The sequence below is a fragment of the Acipenser ruthenus genome, chromosome 5, assembly GCF_902713425.1.
Source record: "Acipenser ruthenus chromosome 5, fAciRut3.2 maternal haplotype, whole genome shotgun sequence".
NCBI lineage: Eukaryota > Metazoa > Chordata > Actinopteri > Acipenseriformes > Acipenseridae > Acipenser > Acipenser ruthenus.
Genome location: NC_081193.1, coordinates 19,321,765 through 19,334,752, shown reverse-complemented (window position 1 = coordinate 19,334,752; position 12,988 = coordinate 19,321,765). Strand labels below are relative to the sequence as shown.

Below are 12,988 nucleotides of genomic sequence, written 5' to 3'. Positions count from 1 at the left end.
TTTGTCCAGGTTGTTGTGCTCTCATTAAAAAGTATTTCAGTGTGATGCATGGTAAAATCTGAGTTACTGTACAATGGTTGGTGAATCATTGCCCTCACTTAGACTGAACAAAAGCTTTTGTTTCTAAATGGCAGCTGTCTTACCCAAATGAAAATCTCAGAAACGTTACAGATTTAATAGATAGTGTAGTTTCCCTGGGGATGACTGTGTTAAATGGTAATTCAGTGTTTTTTGAAGATTTTTCACTTGTAATGAACAGCTGTCTTGTTTCTTTAGGATGATTCAAAATCACAAGGAAAAACAATGAAGGACTTCAGTCTTATTCACAGTGTAAAGCCTGTACATTTAAAACAAAGCGTTGATTACTGAACAGTAACTATAGCACCTCCATGAATCCTGCAAGTCAACATTGGCTTGTACAACCGTTTCTGTTCCCAAAACTTACAGAACTAAACTTTGAAAACCATTTTCTAAATAACGTCGTTTTGATTTGGAGTTTTTGCAGACGTTTGTTTTCATGCAATCCTAGATGACAGAAGGAAAAAATAAAAATGCTTGTCAGCAAAGTCTCTGTTTTCTCCTCATAAAATTCTGAAAACAATGAAAACATAAACCGTGGGAGAATGCCTTTCTGTATTGAAGCAACCTCAACAGAAGTACAATGCACTAGCTCAATGTGAAATTCCCATCAAACAATTTGTTAACTTTTACATTTCCGTAGCTATACTGCTAAAATTGGGCTTTAAAAAACAACGGTCATAAACCAAAACTAGTAAAAAAAAAAAAAAAGTCATGTTCATCATGGTAAAGTTAAGGTTTGTGAATCAACTTAAGGTTTGTGAAACAGAAGTGCATAATAAAACTTATTATTATTATTATTATTATTATTATTTTCTTTTATAATACATATTTATTAAAAAAAAAAGGAAACAGTTTCTGTGGTAAACAATGTATTTTTAAAGAATTTATTCAGGAGAGTGTTCCTGGTCCACATAATGTGGGTCAATTCCTTGCTTTCAGTAGGAAAGGTGGGGAATTCAATTAATCAATGATCAGGTGGGAGGGGGGGGGGGAGTAGCTATACTTATTGTGTGGGGAGGTTACTGTGTTTAAACCAAGCTTCATTCATCTTTGTTTTTATAGTTGTTGTTTTCTGTTCTTTTTTTGATGGTTAAAGAGAAAAAAATAATTCCTTTTGTTGTAAAACAACAGTGGGGAAAAGAGAAAACAAAGAAAATCACCCAGCTGAGCTGGAACACATCACTAACTGCGTCCAGTCTGTATTCAGTAACATTGTGCCAAACCAGCATTTCAGCCCAGAACCCATGGTCTGCTATGTCTTCTTTTACCCCCGCCCCTCTGCTCCTGTCACAATCTGATATGGAGAGATTGCCTTATCGATACAGTACATTGTCATTTCAGTTTTACAGGGGTTACTGTGGTTTTCGTTTAGCACCCTGATTCTGCAAGACTGCCACCTATCCATATACCAATATTTGTTGTCTTGCAAGTAGAACAGAATGAATTTTGTCCTCCAAAGGAGCAGTTTTATTACTCTGGGTGGCAATGAGACACAAGATTGAAGACCCCCTAAAGGCATTTAATATAACAGACAAAATCCACAAATCCACTTCAAAGTCACAGCTGCCGAACAATGCCAAAGCACACATTTTCAGTTCTGGGTTTTTGCATCTTCTGTTTAGCTTTTGTATTTATTAGTTTCTCACAGGTGCTGGTCTCTGATTCAGTGCTATGTAATGATGAAGCAATGATATCATGTTGGCTTCTTTTCTTTTCTCTCTACAGAGAAGCATAAAAGAATAGTATATAGCCGCCTAAACACTACCAGAAGGATGTTGTTGATCTCATGTGTTGTCAAAACTGATACAGCACATGTTAAACATTAGCTTTTGTGGTCAAATTCCCTTTAAAGAGTTACCTGGGTTTTCATTTTAGTGCCTACTCACACTCTCAGGTGAACATACTCAAATTATGTACTCCACTTGAGTTCCTGAAAACTAACCCCTGGTTGTAAGTCCAGTAGTATTTTCCAATGTCCTGCAAAGACTAAACATGCTGTTTGTTTTAAGGGCCTTGCTTCAGGAAGCAAGAAAAACACAGTTTCTTGAGACATGAGTAGACATTATCTATTTACCTGACTGTATCTGGTTTTAATTTGATAAAGGTCCAGATTCAGAGCTATTTATTTATTTATCTATATTTATTTATTATTTTGTTTGTTTGTTTGTTTAGACAGCTTTAAGTGACGTGGAGGAGTAAATATATTTTTATTTTCTTTGTGGTCCAGGTTGAAAGTTATACTGCGAGTGATCACTAAAAATGATAAGGTGGTTCATCCCTTGTACCACTCAAATTGCGTTTTAGGTTATTTACTGTATTTAGATAGATTATAGTAGATGAATGCACTGTTTAGAGCTAGCTAGCGCATTTGCAGATTACTGTAAATCACCAGAATGCTGTAACCCAGCTGTTCACAGCTCTCTCAACCCTACACTTCATGTGGTTTCATAGATCCTAATTAGCATAGGAAAGACTACATTAGTGCTAATCAGGGTCTGTGAAACCAGACGTCAGTTTTTAATGTTTTTTTAGTTTAATTCAATTCATACATATTGTTGTTAGTTTGAACTTTATCTGACATTTCAGTCGGCAAGAATATGAAAACAAATGATCTAGAACATTTAGCAAGTTCTGGCTTTAGTTTATCTGAACTCCTAATCCTTACTGTATGAACAGCAGTATAAAATGAAAACTGAAGTACTTTCCAAAGCAGAACAGGGCAGAATAGTTTGATATGGACATGAGAACTTCTTTTTTTTTTTAAAGAGGAGAATAAAATCAAATTTAATATTACACTGTTTAACTGGTATAACAAAACATATATATATATATATATATATATATATATATATATATATATATATATATATATATATATATATGTATATGTTATTTTTTTACTGCTGTGCTGTGTTTAGTGATATATAGATTGCATGAAAAGTCTATAATATTGATAATTCCCAGTGAAACAGGGACAAATTAACTTAAGTAAAAGCCTTTCAGTCCTCACAGATTTTTATATAAACCTTATGTGTATCATATTATAAATAATTGTAAAGCAATGCCTCAGTCTAAAGATATTCGGAATTCCTATAAAGGTTAAATCAATAATAAAAAAAAAGGCTCCTTTCCTATGCCGGGCTAGAACAGGTAATGCCTTGTTTAGGGTACGCCAGGATCACTTCAAAACAGCTTACTGAAGTCATATTTCTGCATTTCAACATTCAATATTTCTTCTAGAATATGCTAATAGCGTACAAAGCTTCACGTGTGACCAGGACAGAGAATGTTCACTGGTTAATTTGTTTAATTTTCCTCCTTTTAAATCTGTTGTCTGAAATAAGGGATTTTTTTGTTTGTTTGTTTTAACCAGGAGAAACATACAAAGGTAGGTTGATATAATGTATGGTTTTAAAACCGACAAAATATATTTGTTTCTACATAGTGTAGAATGGGTAGGTTGGTGCTGCAGCTGTACATATACTATGGCCTGAGATCTTAGTTGAAGCAGCATATTTAATTGCGGAAACTCAAAGCCTATATAGTGCTTCAAACTATCATGTCTTATCACTGTGTGTGTGTGTGTATATATAATTTTTTAGAACGACTGACACGTGTTTCCTGTTTTCTTGCAGTTATCGTATACAGGAGAAGGCCTTGGTCAAATATACATGTACAGTAATTTACTAGTTAAATGTCAAATACTCTACTGCTGCTGTTAATCATTCTTTTAGCAGTGGTATGTTTTTCATTGTCAAATAAAAAAAACTAAACTAGATAAATATAGATAAATTATGAACTTACAGATACAGATAGTGTACTTGCTCCTATAATAATAATAATCATTGTTTTCTTTACATACAATAGAGTATAAATAGATGTGTGGTTACACTGTTGCATGTGTCTGTATATTCAATACAAGGGCAGTCATTACCAGACAAATTCAGCTTGGGTTGATTTTAAAACAAACTAATTTACATGCACTTTATAGCAAAACTATTTATTATTAATATTTCAAAATAATTATTCCTAGTCGTCTATGTGTAATAATAAAGTAACAAATGGATGCTACACCACCAGGAAAAAGGACAAGGACAGGCTTCACATTCTCTTCAAAATGTTTTGTTTTTCAGGATGTGGTTTTGAAGTAAGTGTTAAATTATTATTCATGAGCTCTTCCTTTTTAAATTTTGCATGATACAACTAAACACAGGTTTATTGCCTCTAGGAATGTTTTGCAATGCTTTCTTTTGATGCCAGAATTTATTTTTTTAAATAACAAAAATGATTTTAAGAAGAATGCTGTTTATAAATTACATTGCGTAACATATAATTAGTTTACATACTTTATCCCGGTCACGTGAAAAAAAAAAGTGTTTATATACTCTGTGTGTGTGTGTATATAAAATAAATAATTAAGAACAAGCACACCAGTCTACCCTGCTCTTTTTATTATTTGATAAAGAAAAACAGGAATGATTAAGAGAGTATTTGACACTACATTTAAAAAGTAAATTACTGTACATGTATATTTGACCAAGGCCTTTGTGTGTGTGTGTTTTATTTTTATTTATTTATTTATTTATTTATTTATTTATGTATTTATGAATGAATGAATCAGTCCTTAGAAATTGTGGCATAGGATTGGTTAAAACCTCATCACATGACCAACAATAGATCCAACTATTGCCCCTGTGACGCTGTTTACGGTCAATAGCTTTTTTTTTACAAACTCCCTCAAATTACGTCATTGTGCTAAACGTCCTTCCTCTCTTCATGCAACAAAGCAAAATGGCGGGCAACAGAAAATGAATTACAAAACATACTAAAAAACAAAGATGCTGCAAACACTGAAATTGACATAAAAACATATACTGCTTCAAGTTTTTATGTTGATTTTAGTGTTTGCAGCATAATTAGTTAACAGGTTTAATAGTCAAGCAAATACAATTCCTTTTTAAGTTTGACGAGTAAGAAGAAAATTAATAGGCATGTGCATTAAAACGCAGTGATGTACAATACATAAGAAGTTTTCTTAAGGATTAACAGGAAAGGTACTCATTTACTTAGTTGGCTGCAATATTTAGTTTTTGATTTTGCATCTAGCTAAGTTGTTTTCCAAAGTAGTATGTTTTTGTTAGGTATGTTTCAGAGGGAGTTTGAATTACAATCCTGGATTATGCCCTTAAGTGTCATCAAACCTGCAAAGTCATGAACATGAAAGAACATTGGGGAAATGTTGAGAATGTTCTTTTGAAGACACAGGAATGACTTGTTTTACTTGGAGTGCAAACCTAATTGGTGCATACAGTTAATCAACATACTGCCATGGCATTCATTACTTTAAACATTTTTATTATCAATATAGACAATATAGATTCTCAAAAAAACAAACCAACAAAACAAACAAAATAAACAGGGTATTTCTATACTGAATGGTGACTTGTTCATGTTTCAAGATAGAGTTCAAATTTCCAAGCCACGGGACACCTATAGATTTACATTTCTATAATTACAAAAGTTGTTTAAGTAAACGATTTTAAGAAGTGTTTTATCAAGTAATTTTTAAATATCTCTTAAGTTGTAGAAATACCTACAGGATTTGCAACAAAACTAAAAAAATATATATATGTATTTTTATTTAAAAAATATGTATAATGCAAAGCTGTTTATAGATATCTTAAAATGTAATAATTACAGATGATGATAATAATAAATGTTTGTTATGCGGCAGATTTACTTAGTTTTTATACTACTATATACTTACTATTCCCAGTAAACAGTTTAAATATAGAAATACATATTGCCTTTACATAATTTTGTATCTATTATTGAAAAAAAGTAATGTATAGATGTTTTTTAATTGAGTATTAATACAAGCTTGTTTTTCATAGGATGTATTTTAATGCTAAATAGATAAGAATGTAATAGAAATCAGAGCTAAGGCAGTATAACTGACATCTAGGGGCTTAAACTCTATTTGTGTTTTGAAGAATAAAATTGAAAGATCCAAGTTATAAGTATTTTATGATTTTAGTGTTTTGCTTGTAACATTTTAGTATCATTTTTTTTCACATCGGGGATGATTCAGGGCAATATATGAATGTTTGAGTAACTAAAAAAATAAATAAAACCTAATTGTGAGAAGGAAAATGTTTGTTGATGCTATAAAAAACATTCTTTAAATTTATATACCAGCTGCTTAATTAGCTAGCTGATCAATAACTTCAAACATTGTCTTGACATTTTCATAAACGTTAGTGCAGTTAAGTTCAGGTTGACAAATGCTTCAACAAATTGTGTTCATCATTGTTTTAAGCAATGATTTTAACCCTAATGGAGGTGATGTTGAACCTTGTTCTTTTAGAATTACTCAAGTTACTAGGTGGTATAAAAATGATGCTGAAAGTCCAGTGCTAGATTGATGTACAATACAAACAAAGCATATGTTTATGTAAAAAACAAGTTTTTAAAATACGAATCCCACTGGATTAATCTGTACACCTTTTGTGAAGAATTCTAAAATGATCACACTTGTGTCTCTACGTAGTAGCTGCATGTGAGCTTTTATCTGGATGTAAAATTACTTCTTGATAACTGCAGTTCCCTGTTGGGGTTCTGTGGTGGAAAGAGGATGTCTGGCATACTTTAAGATGTCTACTCATGTCTCAAGATGTTGTGCAAGATCTAAGTTACGGGCTCATGCAACTGAATCGTCCTTCGAATTACATATTAGGTTACTTTTAAAATAATTTGGGAGTTTTCAACTAGCCTTGAATTCTGCCAAATTCCCAAGTTTTCTTTAATCATGTGTTTTTCCATATCTCCCTCCTATTTTTAAATTTTGGTTTGTTTCTCCATCCCCATTGATTTTGCAAACTTCGCTAAATTGTGAAAAGCCAATAATAGCAAGAGAGAAAGTTAACATTTGCTGTCTAGTGGAAAATTGTGCTTTACATATCTGCGGTGTGGTCTTTTTATATACAAATGCCACACATGAAGAGTGGTCTTATGACTCCTGTCCTGTCAACATATGAAGCTATAAATCCAGCTGGGCAATAGCTGTTGGTGATGTTTCAGCCAAGTTAAAGTGAAGTTAATAAATTGTTTGCCCATACCAACTAAATTGATTTTGTTTGTCTAATAATATTTAGGTGTTTAGCTCGGTTTGATAGTTAAGTTTGGAAGAGGAAGCCTATGTATGTATGTATGTATGTATGTATGTATGTAATTAATTTTATTTTTCAGTATATGTAAGTATTGCAATAAATCTTGCCCCCTGCAACCCCCGAAAGCACCCGTGTCAAAATATTTATTTTGCATAATCAGTAATTTTACAAATCTATATAGTGTCTGAGAATTAAGATCAGACAAGTCTGACCGATTTTCAGGCTATGAATAAACATGTTTAGACTGAATTTAAATTATTGATGTTTACAGTTCCCTGTATACAGTACATATTCACATTTGCTGATACAAAACACAACTGCAGTATTGTTTACCTAAGAACATGTGGATTTCAAGTAAATTTGGTATCCTACAGTAGTTGTATTTATTTTTTGATTATAGAAGCTTAGTATAATTACTTTGTGACCTTCTTGACACTTTTCTAGAGTGTTATTAACCTTTAACCTTGTGCGTAATAATGGGACTTCTAGAATCTTTGTACGGCTTAGTGCATAGGTTGTGTTTCTTTTATTAATTCTGTTTTTCTTTTCTCAAGTAAAGTTGTGATAGCTAATTGCACAAATTAACCCACACTATTGAGTCATTTTAGACCACCGCAATAATAAATTGAAAGCACGTGAGCTTTGGAGCACTAAAGTTGTAATTGATTAGCAATGGTTAAAAGCACCGGGGAGACTTTGTACAACATCTGTGATGGCTTTATTTAAAAAGTGTAATTTACTTCCTTAAGGCATCCCAAGACTCAATCTTTGGCACAACAATCCCGTTTTTAAGTTTACTTTTTATCGCCATAGATTATGAACTTTCTGGTGTCATTGCTTAGATCTGCTTTTACTGGCAAACCAAATTGTTTATGTATTCATACAGTATTATTGAACTGCATTTACAGGTTAGTTTTAAATATGGCTTAATCAGTGAATGGAATATTTAATATGCTGTTTTGAGGTGAGAGATGACTTTTCTACTTTTGATAGTGCAGCTATCTATCAAGTTTCAAAAGTCTAAACTAATCCTGCACTTACAGTATTTTTTGTTTTTCTATAACTTTAAGAAACATGTCAGGTTTATCAATAGGGATTTGGTACAGTGTTAGAAATTATCTCTGTTTTTTTTAGTTTCAGCTATGTACTTGATGTAATGTTGCTAGTCTCACATATTACAAGCATTTATGAAAGACAGGAACTGAAGACTAATGGTTCTGAAAACTAGATTTAACCTACGTTGCTCGTCATGTTACAACTAGCAGCTTTACAATTTCTTTCAAACTCTAATCTGTGTTGAAGCATTTTGTATAATGTTTTGAGTTGCAAATTTTAGTAACATAACATCTAATAAGAAAACATTAACATGGAAATATAAACAGTAATACAAGTGGTGTAAACAATGCTACCAGTATGTTTTACTATCATAACCCTACAGCAGTGATACAATATACCAAGTGAAGCCACTGATTTTATTTTATTGAAACTAATGATATATATATATATATATATATATATATATATATATATATATATATATATATATATATGTGTGTGTGTGTGTGTGTGATGTTTTCCTTAATATGATTAGACAATATAAAGTAAAAAATATAATTTGTTCACACTGTATTTAGGTAAAATAAACATTTGTTTTCTAGTGATTTTAAAGTGTGTTTGAAAGCAAACTCAGGTCTTCTTAGCAAGTATATGAAGTGCAAAAATAAATTAAGAACCTTAACCTAATTGTCTGCTCTAAACATTGCTCACATGTTGTCTAAAAACCCTGTGGATTGTGTACCTTTAGTTTGCAATAGCAGCTTTGTTTGATATTGTAAAATGCAGCCGTTGGTTTTACTAATTTATTTCAATGGCTCAGCGCAACCTAGAACACGACCATACATTATTTGTACAAACTTGGAACAGTGCTTTTATACTTTCAGATGGACAGTGTTTCAGTATTTCGGTTAGATCTTCAGATTGTTGCTTGATGACAACACTGGAGGAGCCTAGCCAATTGCAATGTTTGAAGGAGGTGGGAAAAGGGTATTTTGAACCATAGAGACTTGCCTAAACTTCTAGATAATTTATTGGCTTGCTGTAGGTATGTTCAGAGATTTAAAATATTTTCTAGCATTCTGGACATCACTGAAAAAATATTGTAAGTGCAAAACTGTTTTTTTGCTGTGTTTATGGGCTGAAATACAGTCTTTACAGTAGGTACTGTAGTTTGGCTGTTTTGACTTTTTTTTTTTTTTTTACTGTTTTGTATACTCAATGTAACCTTTTGAGGTTCTCTTCAGGTTGCCACAAAAAATGAGAAGGATTTGCGTCTTCTGTTGTATTTCAGGTGTCCTATTTGCTAGTAAACGTCTGGGTAAATCAAGTGGTTTGTTATTGAGTGCACTTCTCTTACAAAACTGAATGCACCGTTCTGCGTGTTTTAAATATATATATTATTTTCTATTTTATTGTTATTGCACTTGTTTTCTAACTGGTTTTAATGTGCTGATTTATGTTGGGTGATGTGATAAATATGACTGAAATTGACATTTTCACCTAATTGTAGCAATATGCCGACTGGATAAAATTGTTCATACAGGTATGTAGATTGCTCCCTTCCTTTCGAGTCGAAATACATGTGTGTAGAAGATGTTGCTAGGTCAGATTCAGCTATATTCCTCCAAATAGTGGAAACCATTTAAGTGGTCAGACAGTACAGTGACACAGCTGCTACAAGTTGGTCGGAGAATTGCATCGTATAGACAATTTACCGGAGTCTAACCACAAATTCAAGTTATATCAAACAATTCCTGCATACTGAAGTATTCAACATCTTGTTTTAATGTTAATCCATAAATTGCTGGAAAGTGAGTTTTTCTTTGTTTTTAAAAAAAAGAAAAATAAACTCAACATACATTTAGGTCCTGCATAGGTTCTACAACTATTTCAACCTTTAGATATGTTAGCAAACATACTCATGATAGATTAAAAAATATTAACAACAAAATGTTTGCAGGTGAATACTAATGAAGGCATGATTGACACACACATATATGCAGTTTATGAATAATGAATGACAAAAAGTGAAATGCATTTTTTTTTTTTTTCTTTTAACAAAAAGTTGAGAAGATTTTGATACTTACCCCAGAAGAAGTTTTGCTGACATGGTGCCACTGAGCTAAATAGACTGTTTGATGCCATAGCCAGTCTTTTATTTATTTATTTTTTTGTTACTGGTTCTTGTCCTTCTGTGGTTTTACTGACCCTCGAAGTCTTAAACTGAAAATACAGACCATAGCAGGGAAAATTAGATTTTTTTTATCCACAACACATCTAGGTAAGCAGTTTGTTGTTAATAAATTGTATAGCCACAAATAACATGCAATATGCGAAAAAAGAAAAGAGCAAATATTTGATGGACCAGTGTTGCTGCATAGGCTGTGGTTAGCGAGTACTTACTGACTTGGTCGGTCCCTGTGACTGGAAATGACTTGCGGAGATTAACCATTTACAAACCAGAGGCTTCTTGCTGTCGTCCTGGAGAAAATTCGCACCACACTTGTGGTTCTGTGGTTGTTTGTGAGGCGAATGAAGCATTCACACAATCCAAAAAGGCATAAGCTTTAAAACTCTTTTTTTTTTTTTTCCTTGATGTGCTGTTACTGGAGAGGCTGGGTCATGTGGTAAGTGACATCACAGCACAAAAGTAAAGTGGGACAGCCTACCGTTGTGGGTTTTTTTTTTTTTTTTTTTACAAAGGGCCCGTGGTACAGCTCTTCCTGGCATCCAGAGGGACATAACTTTTAAATTGTATATGAGTCATGAGCATTTGGAGTGGGTACAAATGGTAAAAAAGCTCAATCTCATTTGCCAATGAAGCATATGGAGAGCAGGACTTAAGCTGCACTCATACAGTTTAGCCTTTCACTTTATCATATCAGTAGAAAAGTGGCTGGCACCGTTGCTGTGTAAAATTCTGAACAACAGTGATGATATACAGTAAATTATGTCTCTGGACTACCCTGCAATCTGGGGTCTGCTTCATATTTGCTGGATGGGTGGTTTCCTTCTGTGTTCTCTTTTTTTTGTTTACCCCCCTCTACCCCTCTCTCGTGCTTCTGTTACTGCAGAGAGGTTCACTTTGAGATCAGATTGCTGGCTGCTTGCTGACTGAGTGGTGCTGTGTTCTATAATTGGCCCTCCTTGAAGTGACAGTGTGGGGATTCCTTTATAAAAACCTTAAATCATGTCTGTCTGTCTAGCAAACCACCTTCAGGAATGGCTGGCGGTGTTGAATAATGAGAATTAAGAGCTGTGATTCATCACAGTCTGTTTCGCAAGCCTCAAAGAATATCTTATTTGGCAGCGCATGACTAGTTCTGTGATTGCTGGCTCCACATGCTTGTTAAGCAGGTAAAATATGCAGGTTTTAGGCTCTTGTACAGGATAATTAAGTGTCTTAGTTTACTTATCTGTATTTGAAATCAGTGCATTATGTTTTGTTGTCACTTAATGAAAGCAGAATTGCTTTGAACTAATCTTGATTGTCTGTCATGCCTTATTTTAATGCTAGGGACCATTGGGATACAACAGTCAGTTATTCAGTTACTACGTTTTAAAACTTTAATGTTGTCAGACATTGGATGACTATATGATAATTATGTTTATGAAAGTATATATAATTTTTTTTATATATATTTTTCAGGTTTTTGTGTTTCACACTTAACCGCAAAGCCGTAAAAAAAAAAAAAAAAAAAAAAAAAATAAGAGCCCTCCCTTTTCTGTTTTGGTTACTCATACAACACATGGAGACATATATAACTTTTAGAATATATAAACTATTCGACTGCCTGTTTATGCTACAATTTGTGCTTCTTTTATTTGTACTTGGCTTAAACAATTGTTAACACAAATTAATAGCAGCGGCAGTGATTTAAATTTCAAGTCCCTTCTTGTGGACTGAATGGAGGGGAAAAAACCTTTCTAGAAAAAAAGATAGAGAAGTCTAAACCAGCACTGCAAACCCTCCAAATGGTTATAACTTAATGTTGCATGGTTTATGATTGAACACTTGACTGAGAATGTAAATGCCCCTTGTCAGTAGTTTGTTGCCAGCTTTGGATGTTGGAACATTTTTTTTTTAACTAATGACTGAATTTGTATGCTTGTGTATGTTTGTTTTATTTTTGTGTAAATGACAACTTGAGACTTAAATATGTGCACAGTATGCATTTATCGTGGACATATATTTGAAAACACATGTCATGTCTATCATTTATTTTTTATTTTTGTTTTCTGTAGTGTGTGAAGCATATACTCTATATGCTAATTTTCATTCATTTATTTATTAACTTATTGTGCAATTTATGTTATAAATGTATTTAATCATTAAAGACCCTTATAAAAGTCTCACATAGCAAAAGCATAGCAAAGTATAGTAAAGCATAGTAAAGCATAAGAAAGCATTGTAAAGCACTGAGCAGTAGGCTAAAGCATATTTATAAACATGACAAACCAGGGTAAACTATGGTAAATGCATAGTTATAACCATGGGAAAACTGCAGAAATACAGTGATAAACATTTAAGGGGAAACCTATATGCCACTAAAAATATTAGGTACTTTCAATTTACATTCAAATTTTTGCACATGATCTTTTCCAGAAATGACCGTCTCAAAACTTTAACTCACTAGTTATAAAAGACTGCCAATAAAAATGAGGTTTGTTGTTCACGACAC

At 32.8% G+C, this 12,988-nt stretch overlaps 2 protein-coding genes across 5 annotated transcripts in view; one reads left to right on the top strand and one right to left on the bottom strand.

The window, feature by feature from the left end:
* LOC117403041 (runt-related transcription factor 2-like) overlaps nucleotides 1-10,853 on the bottom strand; it is a 74,671-nt gene extending 63,818 nt beyond the window's left edge. The window contains exons 1-2 of one of the 2 annotated variants that reach the window (XM_034004893.3): nucleotides 10,710-10,853; nucleotides 10,394-10,529 (exon numbers count right to left, since the gene is read on the bottom strand). In XM_034004893.3, coding sequence (XP_033860784.1) covers nucleotides 10,394-10,451 — 58 coding nt within the window. In that variant the 5' untranslated portion in view covers nucleotides 10,452-10,529; nucleotides 10,710-10,853. The remainder of the gene's footprint in view (nucleotides 1-10,393; nucleotides 10,530-10,709) is intronic. The other variant, XM_034004890.3, reaches the window with a different exon arrangement.
* Nucleotides 1-12,988, top strand: part of LOC117403042 (transcription initiation protein SPT3 homolog) — a 204,548-nt gene that overhangs the window by 20,694 nt on the left and 170,866 nt on the right. The window lies entirely within an intron of this gene.